General features: G+C 39.5%; 1 protein-coding gene across 1 annotated transcript in view; it reads left to right on the top strand.

Annotated features, from left to right (window-relative positions):
• Nucleotides 1-19506, top strand: part of LOC121321410 (integrin beta-2-like) — a 75196-nt gene that overhangs the window by 28808 nt on the left and 26882 nt on the right. The window contains exons 8-10 of the mRNA XM_041260339.1: nt 530-625; nt 13879-13968; nt 14708-14845. Coding sequence (XP_041116273.1) covers nt 530-625; nt 13879-13968; nt 14708-14845 — 324 coding nt within the window. The remainder of the gene's footprint in view (nt 1-529; nt 626-13878; nt 13969-14707; nt 14846-19506) is intronic.

Here is a 19506-nt window from a genome sequence, read left to right as displayed (position 1 = left end):
GGCATGCCATTTGGTTGTCTTGTCAACTATCCTATTCTTTAAAGTGCAGAAAAAAATGTAACCAATTGTACATAGCCTACTAATCCTGACCACTGAATCATCAAGGACTAAAGATTTTAAAAAGCCACTCAGCTTTTCCCCAGTGACTCAACCTGGTAAATTAACTTATTAAAGGATCCCCTTATACATAATAATTATTCAATTTAACAACCGGGCATCTCTGATGAGGAGTGCCACTAACAGGAGTACAGGAATCAGGTCACACTCTTTGTATTCTCACCCTGTTTGTCTGACCCCGCTCTAACAGAGAGTCCCTGCAGCAGACTCAAATTAGCCAGACAGCAGCTTCAGTGTCTCCATTTCACATTCAAAGAAAATATTTCCAATCCAATTTTATTTATTTATTTTGTTAATATATAATATTTAAAAAAATGACTTTTGGATTATCCAAATTCTGAATACAGCAGGCACCTGAGAGGGGATATGATGAACAAGCACATTTAATTACCTTTTTTTTTTTTTTGAACAGGACTATCCATCTGTGGGTCAGTTGGCACTGAAGCTAGATGAAAACAACATCCAGCCGATCTTTGCCGTTACCAGAAACATGCAATCTGTGTACAAGGTAACATTTAAAATTGAACAAAAAACTGTAGAGGCATTTTAAAAAAATTACAAACCAGCAACCTTTTTTTAGCAATTTTTCCCAACTAACAAAAATAAATGAAGTAGATTTTTTGGGTGTGTGTCGTTACTGAATAATCATCAGGCAGATACAGAGCATTGAGTGTTGACACGATGCACCAGCGCACAGATTTAATTAACACAAGTGCTGACACTAGAGTACTAGCAATGGTAGCCCTAGTGTCACATTTAATAAAGAAAACAAAACAAAGCTAAAACTAAGTTTGCCACGCAAGGCGAGCGTTAGTCCCACTAAAAGAAACGCCCCACTCCAGGGCTGGAGCACACCAATACGACGTACGCCTGACTTTTAGCTACGTCAGACTTAAAAACAGAAATAAACCAGACTTAGGGCCTTATCTACGAAAGGGAGCTTAACTTTATGGTGCGTAATAATTGCAACTAGTGTGCAGGTTCATGATTTCCATATTTACTATTGCAATTTTATACATTCTCGTGTGCGATACTTGGTATATTATGGCGCGCACTAAATGTAGTGCTTCACACTATGGTAATCAGCATGAATATGTGATTTTTATTGTAATGCATGCTTTAAATGAGCAACCAGCTCAGAATAATGAGATGAGATGCAGTCACATGGTATTTACTAAAAGATGTTAATTTTAGTGGGTGCGTTAAAGTGATCATTTATTTTGAGCATATAGAAAGCAGGCTTTAACCACTGATAGGTGCACTATTGAAACCTTTTTCTGGCTTGAAAAGTAGTGATTTTCAGCCGATTCTTTTTACTGACTTGATTCTTTGGATTCATTCAGTTTAGTGAATCAGTTCAACAGATTTGTTTGTTTTGATACCCTGATTCACCAACGTGAAATAAATACATCTTGTTGAATTACTCGGTTATGAAAATTAGTCTGAACGGAAAAATCTGGCAGCAAGGGCCATTGAAGTTAAGACTGTTCACTTGGTGGGCTGCAATGTAAAAAAAAAAAAAAAAATATATATATATATATATATATATATATATATATATATATATATATATATATATATATATATTACAGTGCCTTGCAAAAGTATTCAGACCACTGACTATTACTCTCATATTACCGAATTACAAATGGTACATTGAAATTTCGTTCTGTTTGATATTTTATTTTTAAACACTTAAACTCAGAATCAATTATTGTAAGGTGACATTGGTTTTATGTTGGGAAATATTTTAAGAAAAATAAAAAACTGAAATATCTTGCTTGCATAAGTATTCAACCCCTGTGCTGTGGAAGCTCCCAGTTTGCACTGATGAAAGAAATTGCCCTAACGAGGACAGAATTACCTTACCATTGGCCTCCACCTGTGAACCATTAAAGTTGCTGTCACATTTTCTGGATAAAAACCCAACTGTTGAAGGATCATCGGTAAGGCTGTGAATATGAAGGAAAATGAAGACCAAAGAGCATTCTACAGAAGTTAGAGATAAAGTAATACAAATGCATAGATTAGGGAAAGGGTACAAAATAATACCCAAGTGTTTGGATATCCCAGTGAGCACAGTTGGATCAATAATCAGGAAGTGGAAGCTGCATCACACCACCCAGGCACTGCCAAGAAAAGGCCATCCCTCAAAACTCAGCGCTCAAACAAGAAGGAGACTTGTGAGAGAAGCCACAGAGAGGCCAACAATCACTTTGAAGGAGCTACAGAGTTCAGTGGCTGGGAGTGGAGTAATGGTGCACCAGTCAACCATATCAAGAGCTCTGCATAACACTGGCCTGTATGGGAGGGTGGCAAGAAAGAAGCCGTTACTCAAAAAGTACCATCTGAAAGCACGTCTGGAGTTTGCCAGAAAGCATGAGAGTGACCCAGCTGCGATGTGGGAAAAGGTTTTGTGGTCAGATGAGACCAAGATAGAGCTTTTTGGCCAAAACTCAAAGCGCTATGTGTGGCGCAAACCTAACACTGCCCATGCCTCAAGACACACCATCCCTACAGTGAAGTATGGTGGTGGCAACATCATGCTGTGGAAATGCTTCTCATCAGCAGGGACTGGGCATCTTGTTACAACTGAAGGAAGAATGGATGGAGCAAAATACAGGAAAATACTGCAAGAGAATCTGCTTCAGTCCGCTAAAAAACTGAAGCTTGGGAGGAAATTTATCTTTCAGCAGGACAATGATCCCAAGCACAAGGCCAAAGCAACACTGGAGTGGCTCAAGAACAAAAAGGTGAATGTCCTACAGTGGCCCAGTCAAAGTCCTGATCTCAATCCCATTGAGAATCTGTGGCACTATTTGAAAATTGTGGTCCACAAGCGTCGTCCAACCAACCTGAACAACCTGGAGCAAATCTGCCAAGAAGAATGGGCCAAAATCACTCCGACACTGTGTGCAAAGCTGGTACATACTTACCCCAAAAGACTTAAAGCTGATATTGCAGCGAAAGGTGGCGCTGTCAAATATTAATGCGTGGGGGTTGAATACTTATGCAAGCAAGATATTTCAGTATTTTATTTTTCTTAAAAATATTTATCAACATAAAACCAATGTCACCTTACAATAATTGATTTTGAGTTTAAGTGTTTTTAAAAAAAATATTTAACACAATGAAATTTGTAATTCAGTAATATGAAAGAATTGGTCAAGGATCTAAATACTTTTGCAAGAACTGATATAGACATTTTCACATACATTATGATATATATATATATATATATATATATATATATATATATATATATATATATATATATATATATATATATATATATATATATATAATCATAATGTATGTGAAAATGTCTATATCAATTCTATGTATGCCAATATACTACTCTACACAAATCACATTACCCCCCACTGCACGATTCCTAGTCAATAAGTATGCAGGCACTGTTTCAATCAATTAATCAACATATTACTGAATGTATTTCATAGAACAGAAATAGGCAGATATAACTAGAAACAGCTTTCCAAGAACACTGACAAAAAAACTCAACATCACAAATGTAATGTAATGGAGGGAATAGAAGAGTATTTTACTTTCAATGGAAATTAAAAAATAAATAAATAAAAAATGTCAGAGTATATAATGTGAGTCTCAATGTTTAACTTATACTCCAAAATATAATGTTAACAGCCCTGAAAAAAAAAAGATACTGACAAGCTGTGAAAATGCAAAATAGTAAACAGTACCACTGTGAAATGTGCCTTTTTACGACTTCTGTCAGGACACTTGATTTCTTTTCTCGCACACTTGATAACAATGTTCATTACATGTTATAACTGCAGCTTTTCCACATAATTTCCGTTGATGCAGAATCCAGTGTAAGAAAATTGGTACTTCTGCATTTCCTTCTTTCTTTTTTTTTCCAGCACTCCCCTAGCCAGTCCACTCTTTCGTCCGGCATATGGTGCACCCTCTGTTGAAATCCCAGTTAGTTTCATCCAAGGTGTTTCTACACTTTCCATGGCTTTTTGAAGTAAAAAAAAAAAAGTCATTTCCTGTGGTTGTGTTGTTCATTGTTCCACAGCTCTTTATTTTTTTCTTCTCATTTTCAGAAAAACCTTTGAGACTCCGTAGCTTCTTTTATTTCCAGTAAACTCAAATACGTTGCTTTGTGCAGCGTGTCATAGTGACGGTGTATGTTACAACCTTTCATAACTGCAACTGTTGCATTGCAAATCAGGCCTATTGCCTTGCCATCAAAATTATTAATTGAACAAATAATCATCTTGCTAACAATTTTGGAATATTTTGTGTTCTACCTCCACCATTTGCTTCTGTGACATAAACTACTTTTTGGTAACTGATTTTAAATTTTACACAAAATAAAATAAATAGTTTAAACAAGACTCCACTTCGTTATCCTAATCAAAATGATGAGTTCTGTGCGGTTACACATGTGTGAGGAAACAGATCCTGTGTGCTATTTGATTGGCTACTTTACTACCTCTGAGAACTGTGATTGGCTTAATGAGAATGTCACTCATAAAATGCAGATACAGGCAATGCGAAGCCGCTGGCATCCTTGGGCGAAGCGAGGCAGACATCCTTGGGCAAAGCGAGGCAGGCACCCCCGAGCGATGATGTGAAGGCATCCTTGGGCGGTGTCGTGCAGGCATCCCCAAGCAATGATGGAGTCAGGACCAGTCGTGGTGCTATGGTTGGCCACTGTGGTTGTGGCTGCTGCAGTGCAAGCCCTCTTCGTGGCCGCTGTGGCCATGTTGTTTTCCGCCATGCTCCCCTCAGCAGACTATGCAGTGGCTGCTGAGTAATGCCAGCATCACGTCCTGGTCCTTCTTCTGGTGAAGGGAGAGGCAGCTCCAGCTCCTCTCCTCGTGATAGTGATGGTGGGGAAAGTGATACCAGCAGGCATTCTCCCTCTGCTGGTGGAAGTGGACCCAGCAGGCATAACCCTCTGCTGGTGGAGATGGTGGAGGCAGAGGCAGCTCCTGCTGCTCTGCTCCTGCCGGTGGAGTTGGCGGAGGCAGAGGCAGCTCCTGCTGCTGTCGGTGGAGGCGGCAGAGGCAGCTCCTGCTGCTCTGCTCCTGGCAGTGGAGGTGGTGGAGGCAGAGGCAGCTCCTGCTGCTCTTCTCCTGTTGGTGGAGGGGCAGGGGAGTGGTGCGGCTCTCCCTTACTTGTAGGGGACTGGTGCAGCTCTCCCTCACTTGCAGGGGACTGGTGCGGCTCTCCCTCACTTGCAGAGGACTGGTGTGGCTCTCCCTCACTTGCAGGGGACTGGTGCGGCTCTCCCTCACTTGTAGGGGACTGGTGCAGCTCTTCCTCTGGCAGGGTTTCTCCCACTGACGCTGGACACTTGGGAGCTGACGGCAGGAGGGGACCCTGGAAAGGCAATGGCAGGTACTCCTCCCACAGTGGTGGAGGTGAAACCAACAGGCATTCTCCCTCTGCTGGTGGAGGTGGGAAAAGCAGATATTCTTCCTCTGCTGGTGGAGACTTGGGCTGTGGACGCTCTGCCTTCCCCTTCTGGAGCTGTGGGCGCACCGACTCCCCCTTAGTGGGCTGTAGACGCCTGTGCTCCCCCCTTCTGGGCGCTGGGTGCTCAGGCTCCTCCCACTCAGACGTAGAATGACTGGGATCTTCATCATCTGGCTCCTGCTCTGGGTAGTCCTCGTCCTCATGTCCTCATAGGAAATGCACATGGTGCACCACTTTGGCTCCTGCTTCCTCCTCACCTTTTCCCGTCTGCCTCCTTCTCCGCACCTTACTCTCCTGGGCCAGTTCCAATAACACACAGGACAGAAACGTGGAGTTTTGGTGAAGCCGAGGGCTTGCTTGCGCTCAGCATTTAATAAATGAACAAACAGAAAATAAAGCTGCAGAACAAAACAGAACAGGCCATTTGAGCCAAAATATGAATGCTCGTGTCAAATTTGCTAAAAAGCACCTAGATGACCCTCAAGAGTGCTGGAATAATGCTCTATGGGCAGATGAGTCAAAAGTGGAACTTTTTGGCTAACATGGGCTCTGTTATGTCTGGCGAAAACCAAACACTGCATTCCACAGTAAGAACCTCATACCAACGGTCAAGCATGGTGGTGGTAGTGTCATGATTTGGGGATGCTTTGTTGCATCAGGACCTGGATGACTTGCCATCATTGAAGGAACCATGAATTCTGCTCTGTATCAGAGAATTCTACAGGAGAATGTTAGGCCATCCGTCCGTGAGCTAAAGCTGAAGCGCAGCTGGGTCATGCAGCAAGTCATTGATCCGAAACACACAAGCAAGTCTACATCAGAATGGTCGAAGAACAAGAAATTTTAAGTTTTGGAATGGCCTAGTCAAAGTCCAGACCTAAACCCCATTGAGATGTTGTGGCAGGACCTGAAATTCCTCCACGGCGCTGTGAGAGACTGATCAATAACTACAGGAAGGGTTGCAGTTATTGCTTCTAAAGGTGGCGTAACCAGTTATTGAGTCTAAGGGGTGATTACTTTTTCACAAGGGGGAATGGGTGTTGCATAACTTTCTTTAATAAATAAATTAAGTATCAAAATTTTGTGTTATTTGTTCACTCAGGGTCCCTTTTATCTAATATTAGATTTTGGTTGAAGATCTGATACATTCAGTGTGAAAAATATGCAAAAATGCAGAAAATCAGACATGGAGCAAATACTTTTTCACGGCACTGTATGTATATATATATATATATATATATATATATATATATATATATATATATATATATATATATATATATATATATATATACACACACACATATATATATATATATATATATATATATATATATATATATATATATATATATATATATTTTAATTAATTGTTTATCTTGTGCTTGCTTAAAGTATTATTTATTTGATACACATCCATGTTTGTATGTTAGATTTATTAAATATATTGGAAGTATTTATTTATTCTAACCTATACCTGTTCATGTATACATGCTGGCATTTCTGGTCAGTCGGAGACAGAGAGGATTAGCTGGAAGCCTTGCTGAGCCTAACTGTTGCTGTTTTCTTTTTTTTATTATTTATGTCTGTTACTTTAGATGCCAATAGTTGTATTATTTGTAGTGTATATAGTTTATTTTTTTCTGGTTTGGTTTCTTGTTTTGTTCTTGTTCTTAATAAGAATGTGAGTTTGCACCAAACTCCTTTTTGTCTACTTGCCTTCTACAATTGTGCACATTAAATACATGTTGTGTGCACGGTATGGTATGTAAATTAGCCACATACTGTGAACGCATTTTAATGCATTTTCTGTTATTAATTTGGAATGCCTAATTAACCTGGGTCACCGCTGCAACCCCTGCACTAACTCGGGAGAGACGAGGACGAGCACTTGCGTCCTCTGAAATGAGAGCCATCAGCCATCTGCATTTTTTTCATACTGCAAGCCCGCTGTGAAACCACTACAGAACTACAGCATTGGAAGACCACGCTGTTCTTAATTGCACAAAGGCAGGTCTGCAGGCACCCGGCTAGCCACAGGGGTCGCTGGTGTGTGGCGAGCCAAGGATTCCCCAGCCAACCTAAACCCTCCCCACCCAGACAGAGCTTGGCCAATTGTGTGCCCCCGGCCACGGCAGTGGCATAGACTGGATTTGAACTGGCGATCTCCCAGCTACAGGGCGCATCCTGCACTCTCAGCGGAGCGCCTTTACTTGATGCACCACTCAGAAGCCCCTTTAGCCCAAATTTAGTGCCCTTTTGTAAATGAGGCCCCTAGTGCACCATCAGGACATGAGTATGTCTTTGAGTTACACCTGGGCTTAACTCCTACGCCTCATAAAGAGTAGGTGTAAGAAATGTGTCTTGGATGTAACTTTTTTAAATAATTGGAGCAACGTATATACAATCTAAATAAAAAAAGTAAAACGTATGCTACGTTTAGTGCATAGATTCCAGTACCAGCCAGCATTGATGCATGAATGTGTGCTGAGGGACTGAAGTAATCTTTTGGACAAATAAGAACATAAGAAAGTTTACAAACGAGAGGAGGCTATTCGGTCCATCTTGCTCGTTTGGTTGTTAGTAGCTTATTGATCCCAGAATCTCATCAAGCAGCTTCTTGAAGGATCCCAGGGTGTCAGCTTCAACAGCATTACTGGGGAGTTGATTCCAGACCCTCACAATTCTCTGTGTAAAAAAGTGCCTCCTATTTTCTGTTCTGAATGCCCCTTTGTCTAATCTCCATTTGTGACCCCTGGTCCTTGTTTCTTTTTTCAGGTCAAAAAAGTCCCTTGGATCGACATTGTCAATACCTTTTAGAATTTTGAATGCTTGAATTAGGTCGCCGCGTAGTCTTCTTTGTTCAAGACTGAATAGATTCTTTTAGCCTGTCTGCATATGACATGCCTTTTAAGCCTGGAATAATTCTGGTCGCTCTTCTTTGCACTCTTTCTAGAGCAGCAATATCTTTTTTATAGCGAGGTGACCAGAACTGAACACAATATTCAAGATATGTTGACAATTAATTGTTTGAAAGGTTTTGTTTTCACCGACATCAATTAACGGAATTAATTGAACTCTCAGCCGATTTACAACACAGGTCTGACAGGAATACTGCATTTCCACCAGTCATGCAAACACTTATTGCCCTTAGATTTTATGCCAATGGCGCATTTCAAAATACAGTTTTGAAATTCTCCATGGTGAACATACACCAAACAACTTCCTGTCATGCAATTCGCAGAGTTTCCACATGAAAGAGAAATTGTCAATATAAAGTAGTTGTTTATGACAAAATCCGAATTCAAGTTCCAGCCGAGGATGAATATTTGTACATAGATTGGAAGGGTTATCACTAAGGCTATGATTTTGTCATGTAGGTCATGGAAATCGTGAATATGAACAAATGGCAGTGTAATCTTGAAAATGGATGTAAAACACTTTTAAATTACGTGGTTCACTTTGAAATGGCAAATATTAACCATTACAAATGGGTGATGTCTCTTTCAGAGCACCCAAACCTGATAACTATATCAATACTATTCATCAGAGCCTGTGACACTGCTGTGGGCCCGCCCCCGAGCCTATAAGAAGCCGAGTCACAGGACAAAAGACGCCATTTTTTTCTTCAAGAAGTTCCTGAGCCTGTATTCCCAACTCCAGATAACTGAAATATACTTTATCTTTTTCAATATATTTCGATATATTTTTCCTCTCTGATACATTATTGACTAAATCACTGAAAGAAATTGTAAAAATATTTTTAAATTGAAGCGATATATACATTAGGACCTAGCACTTTAGTCGGCTGTAGTGTATCTTCTGTTTTTTGCTCTTTTGAGCATATATTTTAGCAGTACTGTTATATATTATATATTCTCTTCTTGTTTTGAGTATATTATTATTATTACTGCTACTGTTTTTTGACCGAATTATATATTATATTCGGTTTGTATTTTTGTGCTGTTTTTTTTTTTTACTTCTTTTGTTACAACTCCACATGCTTTAGCACTCTGCTGCTACTGCACAGGACCAAGCCATTACTGTAGCTTGCAACAGTTGTTTGATGCCACAGTAGTGTTGATTTAATTGCTTCGCTACTGTGAAGGCTTGACTAAGCAGAATACCTAAAACCTTGTTTTGTCCTGGTTGTTTGGTCTAGTCAATTGCTTGTTGAATGCGACTAGTGATTCGATCTCCTGGGTTCAGATGTAGATCATCATTTGGTTCTGCTTCAGGCTTGCTCTGAGCGTTCCAGTAGCCTCTCAGATATTGACACTAATGGTTCGATCTGCCGTTTTTTGGAGGTGATTGCCACTTGGTTTGGTCCTGTGCTTGCACTGTGGCTTTCCACCTCGACAGTGAGTTTTGCTCAGCACCGAGCGTCGGCACGGGAAAAAATTTAATAAATAACATTTAAATTGAACGCTGTCGTCGGCACTGAGCTCAATCCTCAGCACCAAGTGCACAGCCATGCCATTTCATCACTGAACTATTTGCGGGGCTAAGCTGAGTAGCCCAGACGGTCATGACCAGTGCACTACTTATCTTGGCCCAGAGCACTCCAAGGCAGTTCTAGAGGATGGGGCAGACTGCCAATGTTGTGTGAAGTTCACAAAACACACTCTAGACAGTCAAGCTTCAAAGCTTAAAAACTGTTAATTAAAATAATCCACAGGTTGGAATGTTACCTTTTTTTTTTGTTGTTGTAAAAAATAGTGTTGATTACATGGTGCTTTATGCATGGTTAATTTACGGAAAGTTACATTTTGCTTCACTATATGTGCATTATAGAGAGGGAGTTATTTTATTTAGTATTTTTGTCAGATGTGTGTTATGTGTCCCATGGCATGCCCCACCCCCTCGCCTGTTTATAATGCGCTTCGGTTATAATGCTCATATTCTGTGTTCCTTGAAACCCATATTATAGTGAGGGAGCACTGTATTTCCATGAGTTCTTATTTTTTTGCTGCACCTCGCACATGAAATGTGCCAAAATTGTAGCCTTAGTTATCACTCCCTAAATGCCCAACTTGTCTGTGATGCAGTGTGAACAGGATGGCTTTAGAGGGGTGACGTCAGACCAGAAACAGACTCAAAACAAGTGAAGGGCGGGACAAAACTGTAACAATACTTTGGGAGGCAACGGCAGCAGAAGACCCTTGGGAAGCGAACTCGGGAGGGGAGGCCCTGGACATAGAGGCGGCAGCGGGAGCTCCGCTTCTCCCTCGTACCCTGTAACTGGTAGCTCCCCAGGCGATGCGGAGCAGCAGGCAACCCCAGGCGATGGTGAGCACCAGGCAACCCCAGGCGATGGTGAGCACCAGGCAACCCCAGGCGATGCGGAGCACCAGGCAACCCCAGGCGATGTGGAGCACCAGGCAACCCCAGGAGATGCGGAGCACCAGGCAACCAGAGGAGATGCATGGCAGGCATCCTTGGATGAAGCAAGGCAGGCATCCTTGGGTGGAGCGAGACAGGCATCCTTTGACGGAGTGAGGCAAGCATCCTTGGGTAGAGCTAGGCAGATCAGGAGCAGTCCCTCCCAAGGTAGGAGCGGCAGGTAGTCCACCCATGCCACTGAAGGCGGAACCAGCAGGAATCACCCTCTGCTGGTGGAGGTGGGAGCTGCAAGCAGTCCTCCCATGGCAGTGGATAAGGTGGAGACAGAGGAAGCTCCTGCTGCTCTGCTCCTGGCTGTGGAGATGGCAGCGATGGCTCCTCTCCCTCTGCAAACTGGTGCTTCTCCTTCTCCTCCTCTTCCTGGAGAATGGGGCAGTTAACCACGAAGTGGCCCCACTCCCCTCAGGCAGTGCACCAGTTCATGGCCTCAAGAGCGCTGAGGTAAACTTCCCAGCTGCCCTTCGGCTAATGATGCCATTGTTAGCACCCCAAACTGAAGGAGAATGCTGTTACAACAATGCTTATCCAGCCACACGAAACGTAACTGAATGCTATTGGTGTGTTGAAGAGAAGGTTTCACTGCTTACATGGGGAATTAAGAATGCACCCTGAGAGAGGATGTACTGTGATCGCTGCTGTAATTGTGCTTCATAGCACGTGCATCCAGAAAGGGGTACCACTGCCTCAGGAAGATGTTACGCAAGCTGTGGCAGCAGATGAGGGAAACATTCTGCACCTCCCTGGTGGGATCAGAGATGACATGAATGGACACTTGGCTCGCAGTCGCATCATAATCACTTATTTTTAAATGTGACTTTTATGCAGCACGTCGTATATAATATATATATAATATATATAGATATAAGATATATATTATATATATATATAGTATATATAATATATAATTAAATATTTATATACTAATTCTGTGATAGACACTTGGACAGTTCAGTTCAAGTCAAGTCAAATTTACGTTTAATTAAATTAAATATATATAATTATATAAATATATAGTTTATATCAAATACAATTGTTGCATAATTATTTTTTGTTTTAAATATAAACCTTATAATTATTATTTGATCATATTTAAAAATATTTGGCTGAAATAAATAAATATCATCTTTCTGTCAAGTGAAAACGAGTATAGCAATTTTTTAAATGTTTATTTATGTAAGTGTGGGGGGGGGGGGGGGGGGGGGGGGGATAATAAACAGAAAACACAATTTTAAATAAACAGAGAGAAAAATGAATTACTATATACAGAGAATCCAAAGCTAAGGATTGCTCCATCCTCAGACACAAAATCTACATCCTGTCTGTCACCACAGATTCCATCACACTTCATATTGTTTTACAGTTTCAATTTCCATACTTTTTTCTTAAGTTCTATCTTCTCTTTCTACAATTAGTTTTGGTCTCTACTTTTATTATCTCTTCCTCCAGCAGTGTGTGCTGAAGAGCGCCACCCCTTGCGCACTTTTATTTCTTTCAAAATTCCTTGCTTTTTCTTGTTTTGATTGTTTTGTATTGTTTTGCTTGGCAGTAAGAATATATTTATGATATAGTTCTACCATTTTTTCAATTTCAGTGTCGGTAAAATTAGTTTTAATCTTTTTTGCACTTGGTACTTCCATTGTTTTGATGATAATTTATAATTTTAAAGGCTCACAGGTGTTGGAGTTGTTTCCAAGTGCTTAACATCAAGGCTGAAATATCGGGTCATACTTTTCAATCAGTGCAATCATTTATTATTTAATTAAAACATAACTAGCATATTTATTTAAATATTCACATGAATGCGCATTACATACGCCAGACTTAAAAGCATTAACTTTCGACGTAGTTACGTCTCAGTTAATTGTGTATTGGTGCACCAGACACATTCAAAAAAAAAAAAAGACGTACTAACCTCAAACTTAGGGTTTACAGTCGACTTTTAAGACTTGGACTTACGTCTTGTTGGTGCACTCCAGCCCTGGAACCTACTTAAATACTCCCTATACATTGGGATCAACATCCTAATCTAACCTACTGATGCGCCATAAATCCCGGCCTCCCTGCGATTCCGGGTCATTGTGATGGTCCTGGCTCAGCAGCCTTCACAGGCACCGTCTTGCAGTCGATGGGTTCCGTTGGTTCCGATCTCCTCCTGGATGTAAACAGAGCAAGCTTTCCCTTGGTGCCCATCTGTGTGGCAATGGCTGTGCAGTAGCCTCGAACTGTGGCGCAGACGCTTTTTTAACTCTGCGCAGCATCCCCGTGCTAAAACCAGAAACTTGTACAAGTAACCAGCGACAGGGCTCTTCCTGCCACAGGCACATTGCCCAGTAAATCAAATGTTTAAGAATTACTAGCAAGCTAACTCCTTAAAAAATGTTAAGGAGGAAAAATCCATTAAGATCACTAGTGATGAAGATATGTTGCATGTACAGTAGTACAGAACCTTTTATTAGACGTCAAATTGTATATTTCACTGTTACAAAAAAAAAAACTGAAACCTGCATTGAGTAATTAGGTGTCATATACTGGTGAGGATCGGGCTTAGGTTGGGGGACACATGAAACAACAAACAGTAGCCACAGAAGAGCGCTATTGCGCTGTGATACTGCCTACCTTGTAACTAACTTATTTAGAGCACCTTTTTTGACTTGTTTTTGCTGTTTTCTATAGATAAAATCACATCATTGTTCTCTGAAAATGTCCCTTGTTGAGGTAGCTTTGTCATATAACTGCTGTAAATTGTGCAGTTCCTTGAAAGATACCCATAATTATATTTGACACAGAGCTACCTAAAGCATTTGGTCTCCATCATCGGTAAAATCAAAAAAGCCACACAACATGCAACATGACAATTTACAAATGGAGTAATGCACATCTTTATTTTCACAGGAACTGAGTGACATGATACCCAAGTCTGCTGTAGGGGAGCTCTCAGCAGACTCCAGTAACGTAGTGACTCTCATCAAAGATGCGTATAGTGTAAGTCTTTTATATGATTGTCTTACAGCTTTCCTGAATGCTTCTAATTGATGTCATTAGAGTATATAGTGCTGGGACAAACATGGAATTTTCATGTTCAAAATTTAGCATTTTAATATTCTATAGTTTGTAAATATAATCAAAGCTATTATGTGTAACATTGTATTAATGTAGAAAAATATTGCAGAAGAATAAGACGCAAAAGTCTTACTTCTCAAGATAACTTACTAAGCAAAAGAATAGTCGTTTAAGTTAAAATCTTTACTTTTGCACTTGAAAATGAGTCACATCAATTTATTTAACTAGAGAACACTATTGAACAGAATAGTCAGTTTCCATTTTTTGTCAATGGAATTTGTGAACTGTCAAAATGTACTGATGCACTAGGTGTCATCATGAGGAATAATGTATCCCAGTTATGTGTTAGTGCAATAAATTTAAAATAAATGCAGATGTGACTTGTAAATTGAATCGGTTCAGAAAAACGTTTGATTGCTTCTGCTTTCCATGCTGCCCTACACAGCTTTAGTGTGGCATTGCAAATGTTTAATTGTGTGGAACAATAGCTACTTTTCATTCTACAAACAGAGGTATCAATGAAGGCTGTGACAGAGCCAGTTCATCTTGTACAGGTTCTGTAACCTGTACCATCATTTTTTTTAGTTGCAGTAATGTTCACTGTTATTATTCAGTACAGTACATTTTGTGGTGAAATAATTTATTGTACTGTCTAACCCAGAACCTGTCCTCGACGGTGATTATTGAACACAGTCGGCTTCCAGATGGGGTTTCCATCTCGTATAACTCAAACTGTGCTGATGAGAAAAGGAAGAATGAACCCAAGGGATCATGCAGCAATGTGAAAATTAACAATGAGGTAAACTGGCATTAAGCCTGGGACACTCAAGCACATTGTATTTCCAAAAATCAGTATGGGGAGCATCATGTAATCATAACATATATGATAATAAACAAAGTAACCTCTCTATTTGACTTTGTAGATCATCAGAAGCATTAAAACATATTTTAAAACAGAGTACTGTATAACTTTCCTTTAATTATGTATGAACTATATCAATATTTTAAAGTACATAAGATGTTATTATGAGTCACCCACATTAAGCCTTTAATATTGAGCAGATGTCAGTTACAGGTATCCTGGCTAGGACAGCCCGGGATGTTGCCTTGCCAGTCTATAGCTTTCATGTATACAACACATATTAAATCTTACAATTATGTTTATAAGTGGCACAATCCATATTGTGTATACCAAGAGATAAGTAAAACCTGCATTATTCAAAATGGTCCAAATTGGGACCATGGGGTGGTCATTAAATCAGATTAGAAACGTGAATGTTTTGGTTATTTAAATCTCTTCCAGTTATTGAATTAGGTCCTTTTCCCATTAACTGTAAGCATGGAAACCATATTGAAACTTCTGTCAACTTAGTCCTGAGAGGCAGAATAATAACAATAATTTAACAACCTTCTAGAAGCCTCTTATCCAAACTCTACTCTCAAAAAGCAAAAAGACAAGTTGAAAATACCAATTTTTCAGTCTCACAGGAAATAAGTTAGCTGGGAAATAAGTTAGGATTTGGCTTTTTGAGCCTTTCTACGTATCAGTGAATCATAGAACTGTAAGGCAAGGTACTCTGTGGAGATTCATTCAAAATTACAGGACACCATTTGTATTGTTTTGAGAAACGAAAACAGGTATTGCATTGCAGACAGTAATTTTTATTTAAATATGTTGTCATCTTATTTATCGACGTGTACTGCAGACAGTTTTTTTTGTTTAAAAACGGTGACATTTATCGTAATGTATATTTATGTTTAAATTTTATTATAAATACATTTTATAATAATTCAGATAGCTCTCCAATTTAATGTAGTACCCTGTGCAAATCTCTGATCCTCACTTTTACAATAAAAGTCCCCACTCACCAGTCGTTGTATTTCATGAAAGATCAAATGTCATATCCCAGGTTATACTTTTTACTTTAGATTTTTATGTGAAACTCTGTGTGAGAACTTGCTCTTAACGTTATCTGATTTGTTTTAATTATTATGTTTAACACCAGATCTCATGAATCAAATATAAGGATATCATGAATATTATATAAAAGATATCATACAGCATTCATTGCATACCATACAGTAATACTTATGTCTATATACATTTCTCAATAACAAAGATATTTAAAAAATACACTTTTATTAAAATAAAACAATATACACAATACATGTACACAATTCAAAATATACAAAATATATATAGAAAGGAAGGATATATTTACAGGTGTGGTTTAATTCCATGCTGGAGGTTTTTAGGAATATATCGTTACCAGTGTCATTTATATGGACCCCCCCCCCCCCCCCCCCCAAAAAAGCCCAACCTGATCATATTTAATTTCGGGGTGCCGAATTGAATCCCCCCCTAAACCCCTTACAAAATGCGTAATGACATTGTTCACCCAGTTACATGCTTTGTTTATTTTTGGAGATGCCTTCACATCTTTCCGAAGACGTCACTGGGAGATGCACGAGAATTCTTTTTGTATTTGGAAATAGCTCATGCAAATTTGTTAAATCTTTTTTCATTTTTCTAACTAATTCCACACTTTTCAATTGACCTGAATCATTGCCTCCAGCATTAATCACCAGGATATCTGGTGTGGAAGAGGGGGAATTAAAAAATAAATCAGAAACAAAACTAAAAAAAAAATCCACTGAACCAGTGGACAGAGGAGTTTGTCAGCTGCAGGCCCAGCCCAAGCGTTTGTCTGGCACGGCGTTCCCCCGTTCACATAACTGTGCCCAACAATCCAGACTGATGTTTCTGCAAAGAAATAAGATGTTATTTACAGTAGGTTGATTGCAACAATTACATACTAAAACAAAACACAGCACACTTATTAGGCAAAGTGTACTTATTACATGAAACCAACAGTAAATTCACTAAAATGCATCAATGTGTATTTTATGCTTATCATTTGTTAAATTTACAACACAGTATGTAGTCAGCATTAGATAATCTGGTTGTAGTAATCTTTTTTACACATGGCAACCATGTTGCGTAACATCAATAACAAACATCTTCTCAGAAACTGCTTATCCGATTGAAGCAAAAATGAGCATACATGATCTAAGTATCTTTTACTCTTGTTCAAGGGAAGTTGCTACAGTAAAAAATATGGCTACTGTTGGCCAATGAGATTTGCACATATTGCAGTATATGTCAGTGGTACAATGCAGGGAAACGTATGAAACTTTGTATAATAGTAGAGGACTATGAGAAGTAATGTCAGGAATGTAATGAAGCTGATTGGTCACATGGTTTGGCAATAACTGCTTGAAAGCCGTAAAGTTGCTTGAAACTCTAGTTTTCTTTTTTATTGCAATGTTTTTACTTTGTTGGAGGAGAAAGAGTGAAACAATGCAAAATACACAACTCTTTCAGACGCAACTACAGTACCTTTAAAGAATATATATGTATTCAAGAATTCGGAACCCTTTCCCTGTGTCCACTATTCCAGGGGAATTATCATGGGGGCAAGCCCAAGGAAGGGAAGGGGAGGGGGCTGTAGTGTCTCCAGACCCATATTGCAGAAAATCTGAATTCTTCCTTTAATTATTATTATTTCAAATAGAACAGTGTTTAAAATGGGTGGAATGCTGTACTAGAGAGGGGGTGTCTGTGAGTTTGCAGAGAGACAGCAAGGGTGAGACTTACAGAGAGACCCCTGTTACAGAGAATCTGAATTTTTTTGTTATTATGAGAATAAATCTAATGATTTGTCTGAGAAATTGAGTGCAACACATATTCCACCTACTACCATAGATGTACAAAAAATAATGGTTACATATACTTGGAAAACTTGTTGCATCACTCCTATTATGTTTTTAAAGCTATTATATTGTTGTTTTTTTTTTACAATATAAAGCATTTCAAATTTATCAAATTCCATATGCTGACACACCCTTGTATCTGTGATGTAACGAATTCCATCATGTTCTGTCGGTAATATATACAGTGGCTTGTAAAAGTATTCAGACCCCTGACCAATTCTCTCATATTACCGAATTACAAAATGGTACATGAAATTTTGTTCTGTTTGATATTTTATTTTTAAACACTGAAACTCAGAATCACTTATTGTAAAGTGACATTAGTTTTATATTGGAAAATATAAAAAATAAAAATAAAAAACTGAAATATCTTGCTTACATAAGTATTTAACCCCTGTGCTGTGGAAGCTCTCAGTTTGCACCGATGAAAGAAATTGACCTAATAAGGACACAATTACCTTACCATTGGCTTCCACCTGTGAACCATTAAAGTTGCTGTCACATTTTCTGGATAAAAACCCCACTGTTGAAGAATCATTGGTAGGGCTGTGAATCTGAAGGAAAATTAAGACCAAAGAGCATTCTACAGAAGTTAGAGATAAAATAATACAAATGCATAGATTAGGGAAAGGGTACAAAATAATATCCAAGTGTTTGGCTATCCCAGTGAGCACAGTTGGATCAATAATCAGGAAGTGGAAGCTGCATCACACAACCCAGGCACTGCCAAGAAAAGTCCGTCCCTCAAAACTCAGTGCTCAAACAAGAAGGAGACTTGTGAGAGAAACCACAGAGGCCAACAATCACTTTGAAGGAGCTACAGAGTTCAGTGGCTGGGAGTGGAGTAATGGTGCATCAGTCCACCATATCAAGAGCTCTGCATAACACTGGCCTGTATGGGAGGGTGGCAAGAAAGAAGCCGTTACTCAAAAAGTACCATCTGAAAGCACGTCTGGAGTTTGCCAGAAAGCATAAGAGTGACCTAGCTGCGACGTGGGAAAAGGTTCTGTGGTCAGATGAGACCAAGATAGAGCTTTTTGGCCAAAACTCAAAACGCTATGTGTGGCGCAAACCTAACACTGCCCATGCCTCAAGACACACCATCCCTACAGTGAAGTATGGTGAGGGCACCATCATGCTGTGGGGATGCTTCTCATCAGCAGGGACTGGGCATCTTGTTACAATTGAAGGAAGAATGGATAGAGCAAAATACAGGAAAATACTGCAAGAGAATCTGCTTCAGTCCGCTAAAAAACTGAAGCTTGGGCGGAAATTCATCTTTCAGCAGGACAATGATCCCAAGCACAAGGCCAAAGCAACATTGGAGTGGCTCAAGAACAAAAAGGTGAATGTCGTACAGTGGCCCAGTCAAAGTCCTGATCTCAATCCCATTGAGAATCTGTGGCACTATTTGAAAATTGTGGTCCACAAGCGTCGTCCAACCAACCTGAACAACCTGGAGCAAATCTGTCAAGAAGAATGGGCCAAAATCACTCCGACATTGTGTGCAAAGCTGGTACATATTTACCCTAAAAGACTTAAAGCTGTTATTGCAGCGAAAAGTGGCTCTACCAAATATTAATGTGTAGGGGCTGATATAATTAATATAATTCAATGTACCATTTGTAATTCAGTAATATGAAAGAATTAGTCAGGGGTCTGAATACTTTTGCAAGGCACTGTATG

This window comes from Polyodon spathula, chromosome 10 (genome assembly GCF_017654505.1).
Source record: "Polyodon spathula isolate WHYD16114869_AA chromosome 10, ASM1765450v1, whole genome shotgun sequence".
Classification (NCBI taxonomy): domain Eukaryota; kingdom Metazoa; phylum Chordata; class Actinopteri; order Acipenseriformes; family Polyodontidae; genus Polyodon; species Polyodon spathula.
The sequence above is the reverse complement of the archived record's forward strand: the minus strand, read 5'-3'. Positions and strand labels throughout refer to the sequence as shown.